Genomic DNA, 15,954 nt, shown 5'->3' with positions numbered 1-15,954 from the left:
TCTGAGTGCAGATGAAGGAAAGGTCACTAGGAACTGCAGAGGTCTAAGAAAACTCAAGGAAGACAGATTCGAGTGGGTCTAAAAGGATGGGCATGATTCCAGCAAAGAAAAGTTCCCTCCAAGAGTGGCTTATGAGGTTTTAGGCTTTAGGTTATAGTTGAACCCCCATACATACATACATCTTTTTTTAATTTTGCTACGATAGTTGTCTCCTTCAAAATATATATTTTTTTAGAGTAGGAATTGCCAGGGACTCGGATATTTGCATACCCATGTTCATAGTAACACTATTCACAATAGCCAAGAGGGGAAAGTAACCCAAGTGTCCACAGACAGATGAATGCAGAAACAAAATGTGGCAGACACATGCAATGGAACACCATTCAGCCTTAAAAAGGAAAAAAATTCTGACACATGCTACAATATGAATCAAACACGAACAAAGGCAGAAAAGCCTACCTGAGCACATTCCAGAGAAAAGGAATGGAACAGCTTCCTAGACCAAAGACGTCCCGTGAGTAACTCAGACAGGGATCAAACTGTAAACAGCCCTGAATTTCAGGGCTAGGAGTCTGAGCTTCCATCTGAAAACAGTTTTGAAGTGGAAACTCAGTGTGTGGTGAGAGGCTGAGATGAGGAAACTGATGGAATTTGAAGCCAGGTCACCCTGCCTTAAGTACAGTATTTGAGCTCTTTACTCCAATTCTATGTCATCTTGTATCACTAATGCTTCAATGTATTTGAAATAATGTGTAAACCCTGGCTCCAAATTATCTGCCAAAATTCTTCAGTGTTGTGTGAACTTGGGCACATTATTTAACTTCTCCATGTCCCAGTGTCCTCACCTATTCAAGAAAAAGAATATTATTAATAGTTCCTCCCTCATCTAATTCTGAGGATTCAACAAGATTGTGTGTCAAAGCACCAGATACAGCACCTGACATACAGCAAGAATATTACCTATTATAATTATATAAATTCAACGGGGCTCTAGTAGAATCTATTGGCCACTGTAAATAGCCAAACCAGGACTTGAAAGCCTATATAAAATATGTTAAAACCTCAGCTAAATTCAGTAATAAGTCCTATCATACCAAAGTCTTGAAGACTCTCACAAAATGGTCTTTGTACATAGGAAACTGATGAGTTATCAGATAAGTAAGTGAGGTATGTCTTAACAAAACTAATATTTAACACACTGACTGCCACACTAGAAAAAAACTTTTTTCCTTGGGGCCGCAGTGTTTTATTACAAAAATAAAATAAAAACTTCGAAAACAAAACGATCCTTTCTAATTTTATGAAAAATTTGTTATTTTTTATTGTTTTCTGTGAGTGAGTTATAAGCAACATGAAAAACGGTTCACGCAGCTCCTGAGGTAAAAGATGTGTGAGTCACATATGCTTCACAAGGCCCTGGGCTCAAAACTAGTGTGAGCTAAATACAACTCACATGGCCGTTAATGTGATAAAGCCTGGGATACTGAGGAAATGACTATACAAGACAAGCTGGCGGGAATCTTCAGAAATGACACTTTACTCACTTCATGGTGAGAAATCTACCCTCTTCCTGGGTCTTGGATCCTGGGAATTTGATCCCAAGACATTAAAATATTATATGTCACTGTTTTTAATTAGATTTCTCTAAGACTTTCCAAATTCCCTTGCAGAAGGCCTTTGTCTTAATTGGTTTAAGACATGGTATGGTTTCCCAAACACCTTGATTATTTTCTAGACACAGTTCAAATGGTGCAAAACAGCCTAAGTGAATATAAGATCATAACAGATTTAGGTGTCCATCTGAGCTTTGTATTTTAAAAAATGTAATTCAGTACACGCATCTCACATCTCTAGTTTCAGAAACATATTTGTGATACATACGCAATAAATATATAAAACTGATGCTAACAGCCTATTTTTACAGGGAAGAGATTGGAGGCATTAGAAGGTTTTAAATAACTTGCCCGAGGTCTCACAATGAGGCAGGCAGAGCCAAGTTGCATCCCAAAGCTCTACGTCACAGTCCATGACACTAGGACAAATATGCGTGACGTGGTCAGGCTCTGTCAGCTGCATGGCACACAGGTAGGTTTACTGTAACAATGAACACACCCAGGAACCCCTGAAAACCTGTCACCAAGCTACAAAAAAAGCTGGGACCCAAGGCCGATTATGGGTCCAGGGCAGCTGTATGGAGCAAGGCAACACGAGTCTGTGAAGATTTCCTCTGCAGCCCTAAGTCAATGTGCCTCATCCCCACCCATGTTTCTGCTTCCTCTGGGCCTGCTACTAGCTGGTTTCCTCACTTTCTACTCCACAGGCAGTCCACTTCAAAGACTCTTAATCACAGTTTCTGCTTGTTCATGGCTCATCACAGCCTCTCTCGACATCATCGCTGCCAGGATCCTGCTTTCAGGGATATATTATTTTTTTTTAGTATTTCTCATTTCAAAGTTAGGTAAAGAATCTAGCCCTGTTTATCTTTTTATCTACACTGTGCCTTAAATCACTAGCCTTAGATCAGGAGCTCACACATAGAGCAGGAGGTCCCACAAGTCATGGTGGCCAACTGCAGCCACAAGCCTGTCAGGCACAGTGACTGCTATCTAGTTCAAGACACGCCTACACTACCATTATATTATATTCTCATGCTCCTGGGCTTCCAGTCATTTCAGACTATGAATTAAAGAACTATATATGAGTTCTATGCCACGCTGAAATACTGGCTAAAAATATCACCTTGGGCAGCCTTGATTTTAGAGCACGATGATACAATACTATCCTATTGTCTTTGAGACAAACTCTGTCATGAGAGAAGTATTTCCAAATATATACCATTTTCTAGACCTAATAAAACTTTCTCATCTAAGGTACAGTGTGGTCTCGTGTTATAGGTACATTACTTGCTACAAGCTACAACTCTTGAAAATATTATTATGTGGTTAATTCAAAGTAGTAACTTAACAAGGCCAGGCACGGTGGCTCACGCCTGTAATCCCAGCGCTCTGGGAGGCCGAGGCGGGATGATTGCTTGAGCCCAGGAATTTGAGGTTGCAGTGAGCTATTAATGTGATGACGCAACTACACTCTATTCAGGGCAGCAGAGCGAGACTCTGTCTCAAAAAAAAAAAAAAGTAGTAATACAACTAAAATGAAATCTGCACAATGAATATCAAAAAGAGAGGGAGGAACAGAGGGAAAGAGGACGGCAGGGAAGGGCAAAAAGAGAAAGAACCTAGTTAAAGAACACCTTAGTGTCTGAATCCCTAAAGAAAAGTCATTCTGGGTTACCAAGTTTGTCATAGTCATGGCACCTACCATGTTCTCCACTCCTACTATGTGCCAGGTACCGGACCACCATTCCCCTTGGTCCCCACCACAACTCAACAAGGTTAAGTACCACGATGACTACTGCATGGGCAAGAAAACTTCCATTATTTACAACGGTCACAGTGGTTGTCGGTGGCCAAGGTTCAAACTTAGGTCTGTCTGCCAAAACCCGTGCCTTTCCCCACATGCCACGTCGTATCTCACTCTCCACTCCTTCCAAAGCAGAGTTCAAAAAACAAAATAGCCTCTCTTTAGAAATTAGGTTTATCATTAAAATGTGTCTGCACCACAGGTATACAGCAGACAGCGATGCATGTGTAGAGGGGACAGCTGAAGTGGTGACATGTCCCTTGTGCTGAGTTGCTCCTTCTTCCTCCTCAGCCTTGTGTTCATAAAGGTGAGGACCATGTGCAGCTGCCAGGCACCTGCCATCCTGGGAACAGGATGAAAAACGCTCTCCTCCCAACACCTTCTCCCGCCTTCCAGAGCAGGGAAGAATCATCCTCATGGCTGTTATCACTTTCCTTTCACTTGCGAGCACCATGTAATGATCAGTAGGACTTTAGAAATGAACGTGCTTGCTCCATGTCACATCGGTTCATGTCGTACTGCTGAGCGCTAACTCAATACATGGCAAAAATGCTGACTTATCATTTCAATGATTTGTCCAGCTCATTCTCAGATTGCCTTGTTCTAAGCCTCCCTATTCTTCAATATCATACCCAATTATTTTAAAAACTGAAAGGCCTTTCATATTAGTGGTATTATTAATGCTTATAGCAACTGTGTAAAGTCAGCAGAACTATCTTAAGAGCACGGCTCTGGAGCCAGACTTCCTGGGTATGAATCCTAGCTCCATCTCCTACACGCTGTGTGACCTCAGACAAGTTACTTAGCCTTTCTGAGCCTAGTTTCCTCATATGTAAAATGAAAATAATTTAAAAACTTACAGTGCATAGGAATCCAGTAAGAATTAAAGGAACTAATGCATGTAAAGTGCTTAGAACAGCACCTGGTACCAATAAGGATGTAATAAACATTTGTTCTTAACACTTATCAATTTACCAATGAGAGACCAGTCTCCAAGGAGTTATGGGACTTTTCCAAGGTCTCAAAGACACAAAATGGCAGAGCCAGGGCTGGAACTCAGGTCTTTGCTTCTTATCGCCACCACACTGCTTCTCAAAGATGACACTTCTACAGACCTGACGTCAGGCCTTAATTTCCTCCAAATCAAATTTCAGGTATGGCTTCAACCATAATATTTAAGTTAATATACTATCAAGATTATATAAATATTTCAAGTCCTATATAGTGCCTACATGATGAAAAAACTCTCTGAGGTTGATAAACAACAGAGAAATGTGCATCGACTTTGAAAGTTTTAAGAAGAGGAAATTTTCCGAACACCATAGGTTTTAAGAAAGGTTGCAGGGGTTGAAACTGGCAAGTTATTACCCAAAATGACTTATGACAAAACTGTCCAAAAGATAGACTGTGCTCAGAAATTAGACACAACATTTCTCTTCAGCCTCATGATCGGCTGTTTTTCACCAGCGTTATTGAGCCTTCTAGCACTGTATCTCCAGTCCAAACACCAAACCACACTCTGGAAAGCACGTACAGCTTGCGCTCCAGGTCTGCCTTAACGGTCTACCTTTTCAGCAAGCAGAGGAAGCTGAGTGGGGCTGACGGTGAACCACTGACACGCAGTCAGGTCTAGGCACTTCACGTTAACAGGGCTAGGTTCCCTCCTTATTTCCCTACCTGGTCTAGGTAGAGTTTGGAGGTAGCATTAAAGATTGCCCTTGTTCCAATCAAACCTTGTTGAATGTGGGTTCCCTGGGTAAAGGTCCAGCCATCTAAACAAAAGAGAACCTCCTCCTACTTCCAATTCTGGAATGAAAAAATTAGTTTTTAATCAAACCAACATAATCCTAAAGATGACCTACACCCTATTAACCACTACTCATGCTGAAAATGGCCTACAATACTAAAGTAAGAAAACTACATTTTTATGTTACGTATTTGAATTTTTTTCAAAAGCATTTGTTAATTTTGTAATTAAAAAAAAAAAACTTTTTAAAGGAAATTAAAGAAAAAAAAAAAACCTGGAGAAACAGCTGGGTAGCAGGAATAACATTCAGTCTGACATTTGAACTCCAGCCCTGCTCTCTGCCAACAACTCCATGAACTTGCAAAAGGCACAGGTCCCAAGCCTCAGGTGAGCCTGCAGCCCTGCCAACACCTGGACCACAGCCTGGTAAGACCCTCAGCAGAAGACCCAGCTAAGCCAGGCCTCAACTCGGAGATAATAAATGTATGTTACTATAAGTCACTAAGTTTGTAGCGATTTGTTTTGCAGCAAGAGAAAACTAATAAACCACTTATGTCAAATTCCCAGGAATATTTATTATACTCACAAGGTGGGATTTTTGTATGTTTAAATGGAAAGTGTTTTTGAAATGTCAAATAAGTATGTTTAACCAGTATTATTTTCATTAATTCTGCAATATTTTAAACTAAATATACAGTATTTATGTCTTGAGTATATTTCATAAAACCATCTGATCCCATCCCTTCTGGGAATCCCAATTCTAGTACTAACTTCTAAAAAATAAGACAATTTTTCCTAGACTTCTAAGCAGTCACTCTTACAACTAAAATTGGTTTAACATAAGCTCCTAAAATTGGACTCGTTCAGACCCCTATATCTCAATGATCCCCAACCTGACAATTCAGATAGAAACACACTAAATTTACTGGTGGGCACCAAAAATACTTCTTGCCAGAGAACAGACACCTTGGTTCTTTAGTTTCCAAATTTGCCCTGGGCCTTGTTCTCACCTAAATTGCAGCTTTCCTGTTCCTGAACAGAACCGCAGTCCCGACCAGTCCCCCTAAAAACAGCACATGTCTGGCTGGACCTCAGCTCTGCCATCTCCCACATCACAATAAAAGTCCACATGAAGTCCTGCCACCATTCCATCTGGGCTGGGGGCGGGGTGAGGAGGCCGGAAGAAGGTCTGACAAAGGACAGAAAGCATACAGAAAAGCAGTGCTCGGGAATTTCACGACCAGCATTTCCCAGCCAGTGACCCCGCACTGAGCCTGCCAGGGCAAACGGCACGTCCTGCAGCTGGGCCCAGCTTGAACTGCACTCTGCAAGAGGGAGGAACAAAAGCAAGCAGAGTCTCTTCTTTGTGTGTCACCCCATCCGCCCAACATTTCCCTCTATCTCCTCTCACCTGATCCCCCTCCATCTCCACAGCCCTAACTGCAAAGACCCCAACAGCACCTGCAACTGTCCCAGATTTAGAGACCCAACCCAGCCACAAACAGCTATGAACCAACTCGGTGCTATTTAAATAAGCGTGTGAACCTGCCTAAGAGCGAAGAACAGATATTCCTGGAACATGCGTCTTACTCAAAAAAGGGTTGCAAAGAGTACATTAGGCCAAAACAAACCCATATGCATTAGCACTGCCATCCCCAACCCCTGGGCCACAGACCAGCATTGGTCCACGGCCTATTAGGAACCTGGTCGCACAGCAGGAGGTGCGTGGTGGGCAAGCAAAGCTTCATCTGTATTTACAGCCACTCCCCATCGCTCACCATCTCCCCCCTCCTACCTGATCTGGGTCCGTGGAAAAATTGTCTTCCATGAAACCAGTCCCTGGTGCCAAAAAGGTTGGCATTAGAGACCAGAATAAAACTTGGAATTACTTTTGGAAGCAAAGATTTCAGCAAAATTTCCCTAAAGCAAACAGACTTCAAGTATGCTCCTGAGAGCCTGGAGAAGCTATTTACTCTTCTCTGCCATTAGCAGCTCACCAGGAGAAGAGTCTGAGAAGCATGCCTTTGGTGCACCAGAAGCCTAGAGCTCAAGTGACAAACGCTTCCCAGGGGCACGTCCTTTAGCCTGGCATCAACATCAACAACGCCACTTCATTACCGAATTCCCCATCAAACCGGTGAGAGCTGTACAGCGGTGGGCTCCTCAGCATGCATGGCCCTTTCCCTCCTCCTAGCACGTGGATAGAAAGAAGTGGTTGGGTATCCCCTTTCCACACACCGCCCATCTACCTCGAACAAAACTGACCCAACCCTAATCCTAAAAGCTATTTTCTTAGGCCACTCAGCTCATTCTCACCACCTGGTCACAGTCAATGGTTTGAGCAGGGTGTGTGACTCACGTGGCCTAACCAGGGTAAATCTCAGACTCTGACTTGGAGTGCTAGAATAGACCATCTTCTTCTAGACAGCACGACCTACGAATGCAATGCGTGGAATGCTGCAGCTGCTTTGCCACTACGAAGCAACAGCCAAGGAAGGTAAAGCAGACAGTAGGAAACGAAGTCCCTGGTGATATCAGCGAGCCGCAAAATCAAACCAATTCTGAAAGCAGAACTACTTGTGGACTGTCAGGTATACAAGTGAATAAATCTCCTCATATTGCTTAACGCAGGCTGGGGTAGGTGTTACTTACGACAAACACATCCTGACACTTCTGATTAGCTCCCAGCAGCCTCGTCCTGCACAGAGCTTCACATTTAGTATGACAGAATGACAAAGGAGTCTACTTCCAGAGCCAGCCAGCTGTAGATCCAGAGGTTCCTTAAGGGTTGTGAATGCTCTAGAGCATCGGTACCTCATATCCAGAGGCAATGCAAACCCTCATGAGAGCTCTGCAAAGGTAGGAACTATTTTTTATTTCTAAATATGTGGGGGGGGGGAGTGGATGGATGGCAAGGGTCCTTCTGTTCACTAGCCCCCTTAGCAACCCTGGCTCTGAACCTATAAATGACTGTTCAATATACTTGCACAATGGATCACCCTAAATGGTCACCCACTTTTCTAGTATAACAGAGTGACTATAAAAGAGATCTTTTTAAACTACATCTTCATTTGCTGGGAAAGAATTAAAAAACAAAGCAAAGGACAAAACATTAAAATGCTGCATGTCATATTAACTTAGCCTTGGGCATCAAGCTAAACAATTTTGTGGCAACCCATGAACAAAAGCAAAGCAGGAGTATTATCAGAATAAGAGCCAGGAACAGATTTCCCAAGGGTAAGATACATGACATGTGGGGCTGGGGAGTATGGTAATCAAATTTATCGTGTAGCATTTTTTAATTACAAAAGCAATATATATTTCACTTAAGTCCCAAAATGCAGAGGTCTAAAAGAGTAACCCTTTCTGTTCCCACGCCCCATCCCACCCCACCGTGTACACAAAGCTAACATATCTTTCTGTGTGTGCATACAAATACACACAAACATATGTACACATTCATACCCCTCCCCATTTTTTCTTTGGGGAAAAAAGAAAAAAATGTGCCTTCCTTTTGTAACTCTGTCACCTAGGCTGGAGTGCAGGAGCAAGACAATAGCTCACTGCAGCCTTGAACTCCTGGGTTCAAGTCATCTCCCTTTCTCAGCTTCATGAATAGCTAAAACTACAGGCGCATGCTACCGCATCCAGCTAATTTTTTTCATGTTTTTAGAGACAGGGTCTTGCTGTGTTGCCCAGGCTGGTCTCAAACTCCTGGCCTCAAGCAATCCTCCCGCCTTAGGCTCCTGAGTTGCTGGGATTACAGTCGTAAGCCACTGTGCTCGGCTCTTCCCCAACCCCCATTTATTTTAAAAAATAGGATCGTACTATACACATTACTCTACAATCTGCTTTTTTTCACTTAAAGAATGCGCAGCTCATCAACATGACGTTTGCTTAAAGTTATAAAAGGAAGGCACATATCTCATGGAAATAGTAGCCCTAAAGTATCATGGAAAACATTAATTGATGTGAATAACTAGAAACTGAAATCAATTTTCTACTTTTGTTTTATAACCAGAAAGGGCATTCCAAAAATAATTTAGAAAATAAAATTATGTAGGGCTGAAACCCAGACATTTTGTCTGCTAAAGACTTATGAATGTTAACACTTGGCATTTTGTTAAAAAGGGGATTGTTTTATTTTTAGTGGCCACAACAAATGAGGTATCTGAATGCACGCAATGTTCTACTCTCCATCCTATTTTCAATTCATCTAAAAGTGAATTGTGCTTTTTAGAGCCAAAAGAAAAATGATCAGCAACATTAATTAGAATATAATTGATTCCTCCTATCTCCATCTCAAAGACCAATGTTTAAAGTCTGTCTTTTATATGATATCAGACCACGCTTTCAATTAAAGCTGGAGAATCGTCAGGCTTTTCCACCTGAAAGCAGAACTGCTACACTTGGAGGGAATGTGACACCAGGCCACACTGCCAAACCAAACAATACCACCTCCGTGCTCTGCGGCAGCATTTTCTACCTTTCCCATTTGGATCAGCACTTTATTTATTCATTCATTCATTCATTCATTCATTTATTTATTTATTTATTGAGACAGGTTCTCACTCTGTTGCCCAGGCTAGAGTGCAGTGGTGTCATCATAGCTCACTGCAGTATTTTTTTCTTTTTCTTTTCTTTTTTTTTTAGAGACAGGGTCTTGCTATGTTGCTCAGGCTGGTCTTGAACTCCTGACCTCAAGCAATCCTCCCGCCTTGGCCTCCCAAATTGGTAGGGTTACAGGTGTGAGTCACCACACCTGGCCTTGGATCAGCACTTACACCTCAGTTTAGTATCCAGTTATCAAATTAATATTCCCAAAGCAGTATTCACATGTCTCATGTTACCATCAACCTTCCCCCACCTCCAACAATATGAATTGAGAAGGTTGAGAAATTCAATTCCTAGATTATGACCACTATTTTGTAAAGAAATTAATTATCCAAAGTTATCCTTGAGAAGCTACTCATTAGAATGCAAGGCAGTGAACTATTAAAAAAAGGACATGAACCTTCTTGACATTTGTAGTCAGTAGGGACAGAAAAAACTACCAGATAACAATATGTGCTTGGTCTCTGGAGATTTGGGACTAGTCATGTCCTGCCATACAAAAGTATAATGCCACATACAAAAACGAAAAATGAAGCTAAAGTGTTCCACTTGCTTTAGAATGTCCCCAGTATCCAATACTCTGCACACAGCTGATACTCTATAAGCACCATTTGGAAAGCAGACTCACTTAACTAATCAATATTACTTATGTGCCAAATTCTCAAAACTCTTTATGAGGGTACAAATATTAATACTTCCGGACTCTAAGAAACAGAGAAAAATGGAAAGTCTGAGAAAGAAAAGCCAGCTGTCTGCCATAAAATACAAAATCTAACACCCCAGATGATCTTCGTGTATACTCACATATATTTCATTATGGTCAAAACGCTTCTTGAGGTTGTTGATGAAGGTCTCCTCGTTGAGAGGTTCTAAAAGAACCATGTCTCCAACGCCAATCATATTGTCCAGAAGTGAGGTTTTCACCTCCATTTTGGCCATGGTCTCCCGCTGCAGGAGAGAGGAAAAGGGGTCAATTTAAATGAGCAAAATTATTTCGATGGCTTCTTGGCACTACTGAGAAATGAAACACTGGAAGTTCCAAACGCCCCTCACCTGCCTCACGAGATGTCAGAACCTCCCCTCCCTGCAAACTACATCAGAAGCTGCTGACTTGGCTGCCCCATTTGCCAACCTGCTGCCACAAATGAACCTCCTTGCCAGTCTCTCATCCCAAGCAAAGGCCACCTACAGAAAGAGCCAGTAGAAAGCCATGATCTTTGTTTTCTTCTTTAAACCACCCCTTCTCTCCAGCCAAGAGCTGCAAAACTCCAGCAAAAAAACCCAACCCAGCCCTTTCCCCCAGGCCTTATATACCAATGCCAGACTGTGAACCTGCTTCCTTCAAGACATCCTCTAGCATCTCATGATGAAATTCAGAATACATTTTCCCAAGAAATAATGTTTTGAAAAGTAATGCTGCTAACACTTATTGGTTACTTGCCACATTATCAGATACTACCCCAAGAACTTTAATGCATTAATTAATTTAATCCTCACAATAACTCTAAGGTAGGTATTGTTAGCCCCATTTTAAGACAAGAAAATTGAAGCTCAGAGAGATTAAGAAACTTGCTATGGTTACTTAAGAGTGTTTTGCATTTGGTGTGAAAGAACCCAATCGCCACTTATAACATTGCATCTATGGGAGGAAATTTCATTCCAGGTACTCAAAACGGACATATAAAGAAAAGAACACAACCTAACTTGTAAATCAGAGGTTGCCAATATGACATAACCTGCCAAGAGTGACCTCCGTGTTCTTAATTTTCATTCCAACAGACGTACCAGTGTAACAGCAAAATCAAATTAACATGCACAGACCAGAAATACTACAGTTTCCCTTTGGCTAGATATAAAAGTGTACCAAGTAGAAACAGGCACATTATAAAGGCAGCATTCTACCCCATTACTAATGCGTATGGTGTCAGCCAACAGTGAAACGCTAAGTCCCCAAAGCTTCCAATCTGATCACTGTCGAAAGTACTAAAATTCTTTCAAATATCTGAACATAGGAAAGTGGCACGTTTGTTAGAATGAAAGTTGGCATTGGAGTGCATGTGTGCATGTATGTTGTATGTATGTGTACATACATGTTTGTGTTACTTCTTCTAATATGACCAGAATCAAATGGTAAAATGATAAAACTAAATTCATCTGGGCTATTCTCTCTAAATGTTTCCAATGCAGAAGTCAGTTTTATATGACCTCAGCATACTAATACTGAATAATTTTTCAGAATACTAATAAATACTTACATATATACATGCCCCTGATATTGAGTGGAAAGTACATTTGATTTTTTTCTATTAAGGAGTCACCCAAGCATACTATGTCCTTCATAAATAGGCTGGTCTGCTTGTTTATGTCATAGCAAGTCAAATAAAAAAATGGGCTCCTATTCTAGTCGAGAACATCCAATAGGTCTCTCACAAGCAATGGAAACATTTAGTTGGTCTGTTTTAAAGAGAACTGGGAAGGGCTGGCTAGTAATTAAGCGATTCATTATTAATTACTAGCAATTTATATAAATCCACAAACATATCCTTTTTTCTTTTTGACCCCACTAAAAAAAATTAGGGGGCCTCGGAAAAGCTAAAAAAGAGAGACTAAGATGAAGTCAAGAGGATCTCCCATAAACAAGAACAACCAAATAAGGAACTAATACTCAAAAGAAGAATAGAATAATTTTTTTGTTAATTTATGTATTTTTAATTTGATACCAACTACACCTAGAATAAACAGTCCCAGACATCACTAAAACCCAACAATGGTGGCCCAAAGAATGGGTTCCTGCATTTGGAAGTCGGCCAGGCTCTGTTTCAGAACAAAATTTGTGGGGATGGGAGAAACTGCCCCGCTCTGGGGATGCAGCAGGAGCCAGGGAGACGGTGGGGCCGTGCTGAAGTCCACAGACAGATGTGCACAGGAATAGGACCGAGAGTGCCCGACCTTTGTCACAATAAATTAACATTTAAATCAAACTTCAAGTTCTCAGACTCATGTAATGCCAAAAGCACTCTAGCTGCGATGCATTACATATAATTTGGCAGATGAGGGAATAAGGCTTAGGGATTAAGGGGGAAGTCAACCTGAGAAGGGTTTCGAAAATAACTACCTCAAACCACCAATTTAAATTAAGCAAAGAGGTTGACTAGGAACTCTCTGCCCTGGGGTGGATTCCTGTATAGAGTCTATTTATAGAAACAGCTGCAGAAAGACACTAAGGCCTGCCCCACTGCAGGTAACAATAATTAAGCAGCCAATCTTTCTCTATAATTAAACCTGCTTTACCATCTTTTCCAATATAAATTCCAAGAAAGTTTGTATGAGTTCTAATTTTTACACCTCTATCTCAACTTTATAATCCAAAGGAGAGTAGTGGGCAAAACAAATGATGGTTTATAGGCAGTTGGTAAAAAGTGAAAATCTCAGAGTAACTTTTGCAAACCAAACCGAAAAGGTGACACCAAGATTCATTTAGTCATTCAAGCACAGTTTTATATTTTACCTTTTTAGCATCTAGGTATTATACTTTGGAGGAGGATATGGTGACAGCCTCCTTCATTCTCAATGTAAAAACAAGGCAGTAAGAAAATGGTGTAGTGGTACTTCCACATCTTCCTAAAAATGGATTGGTTTCCCATATGGTGACCACCATCTCCAACCTTGGTTCAGTTCACTTTGACATCTCAGTGAAATCAGTTGGTATATTTGCTCCACCAAAAGAATCCATTTGTTTTTTTCTCTGAAGGAGCTTGTTAACTCAACATTTCCATAAACCAACCATTAGTAGAATTCACATGGGGTTACAGGGAGAACGAAATGAGAACGTATGCAGAGCACTGGGGATACTTTTTGTTTGATACCTACTATGGGTGTATCTACCTTCTCCCTTCCCAAGAGCCCCCGTGGGAATCCATGTGGTTCTGGGGAAGGCAATGCTACCCCATGCTCCAGGAATTAGCACGTGATCTAGGCTAAGTCAATCAACACATTCCCATCTCCCAGCCACTGTAACTGATTCAAGGCTGGGCAAGTGACTGAGCTTGAGACTTTGGCTTGGAATAGTAGCATCTCTACCTCTGGATGGTGTGACTTCCAGATGTGACACTTGGAACAGCTGTAGCCAACTCTGTTTTCATGAGGGGGGATGGTCCGAAGGGGAAGAGTATACATGGAGGAGGGCAGGGCAAGAAAATTACCTAGAATTATTAGTGCTGGAGCCCTGCTGACATCCCAGGCCTCCAGATCAAATTGCACTTGAAGCCCACACCCCAACTCTCAAGTTTTCAGTCATGTAAGCCAATTAGTTCTCTTTATTGTTTAAGCTGTTCGAGGTGGATTTTCTATTATTTGCAACAGAAAGCATCTTACCTAATAAAAGAGACAGGTACCAGGAAGTGGAGTGTTTTAAATATACTAAAAAGCAAAAACTGGTTGATCTAAGGCACAGGGTGGAGGGAGGACTGGCAAGATGATCACCTTTTCTATATAACAGTAAAACAGCTGACTAAACCACAGCCTGGTGCGCCCTGAGACTTGGACTTTTTGTCTGCAACATTAGTGAGTTTGAGAAAAATTCATTTTGATGTCGAATAGTGGAATGACCACGCACTTCGCATAGATGACCTATTTTGTCTAGCCCGTACACATTCCCACTCCTATGTGCACCTGATCTCCCTTCCAGGGAGACCCCAGTTATATGTAATCTTGTGAGAGGTGGTACCCAATTTCCATTACAGAACCCAAAGGAGACAGATCTGTTCTCTCTCCACCCCAAGACAGGCAGAAAGTGGGAACATGGCTTCTGTGCAGCCAATCACATCTTCCTGGGAGGTGATAGCAGCGGCAGCAGCACGAGGACCAGGTACACCTGCAGCACAGCTTCTCCTATGCATCCTGCTGCCCAGCCCTCCAGCCCTTCCTTGCTTCCTTGTCTACCTCCCCAGCCTGCATATATCCTTCCGGGTCTTCCCACCCCCGCAATTCTGTGAGTATCTGTATCCTTCCTGCCTTGCCAGCAACAAAGATTCCTAACTGACATGAAACTAAGTACTGTGCCTAACATATAGTATTATACCACTGTTACATGTTCATTGCTATGTAAAACCTAACCTGTTTCTCCTAAACTTGGCAAAGGCAATCTACAAAACACAATGGCTGCAGGAGCCTTCAGAGGTGCCAGGGAGGAGCCCGGAAGCAGAGTTCTACCTAAGGGTGCGATTTAGGCCAGCCACCAGCCTACCCACTGGTGCCAGGCAACCCCATGGCTGTGCCAGCTCTTTCCAGCTGTTTGTCGAGCCAAAAAAAACAAAATATATGATTGCAACTGTTTCTTCCCCTACCTACTCTCATCTCAGGAACTTCCAAAATTACTATCTATATTTCAACATACACCAATTCATTTACTAGCATCTTTTGCAGGGTTAAACTACTGTTTAAAATATTGAAAGCATCGTTCAAAATTCCCTCAAAATCCAAGAGAATGCAACACAAACATCGTATGTCATCTTAAAATGGCCATCTAACATTTAAATATGAGTCTACCCAGTCACTAACCTTAAATTGCAAGCCACCTACCATGTCAACGTCATCTGTGGTTGCGAATGTCAAACACCAACGTTCCCCAAGCTGTTAGCCCCCCAGATACAGAGATAGCTAGACAAAATAGCACAGTCATGTGAAGTGCATGGTCATTCCACTATTCAATATCAAAATAACACTGTGAAGTTATTCCAAATTAATAATTAATTAATTTAATAATAGTTTAATAATAACTAAGACGAGATGGAGGATAAACTGAAATAAATCTCATTTTATCTGGCGGTCCTCCATTGAATTCAAAGTTCTCAGAGTACCACAGATGAGAACAAACATATATTTTTAAGTAGAAACGCTTTTACTGTACAATTTGAAAGAATATTCACAAATCAGATCTGAGGTTCCAATGATTGATGAGAATTAATATCAAGTCACTAACATAATTTTAGATTTGAAGGAACTTTTAAAGCAAAGCCAAAAGTCACGTGCAGGAAAACTTCGTGGAAGCAGTTACCTACTGCTTTAATAATTATAAATGACGACTTTTAAAACACATCTATTATAACATCATTAGCAATATACATCAGAGGCAGGCCTACAGGGAGTCTTCTTACCATAGCAACAATTGTTTT

The 15,954-nt window shown here is 41.4% G+C and overlaps 1 protein-coding gene across 1 annotated transcript in view; it reads right to left on the bottom strand.

Moving 5' to 3' along the window:
- Positions 1-15,364, bottom strand: part of MYO1B (myosin IB) — a 150,977-nt gene extending 135,613 nt beyond the window's left edge. Inside the window, exons 1-2 of the mRNA XM_012647923.1 lie at positions 15,341-15,364; positions 10,586-10,729 (exon numbers count right to left, since the gene is read on the bottom strand). Coding sequence (XP_012503377.1) covers positions 10,586-10,729; positions 15,341-15,364 — 168 coding nt within the window. The remainder of the gene's footprint in view (positions 1-10,585; positions 10,730-15,340) is intronic.
- Between the last annotated feature and the right edge of the window lie 590 nt (positions 15,365-15,954).

This window comes from Propithecus coquereli, unplaced genomic scaffold, assembly GCF_000956105.1.
Source record: "Propithecus coquereli isolate 6110/MARCELLA unplaced genomic scaffold, Pcoq_1.0 Scaffold279, whole genome shotgun sequence".
NCBI classification, from domain to species: domain Eukaryota; kingdom Metazoa; phylum Chordata; class Mammalia; order Primates; family Indriidae; genus Propithecus; species Propithecus coquereli.
This window is presented reverse-complemented; position numbering and strand designations above follow the sequence as displayed.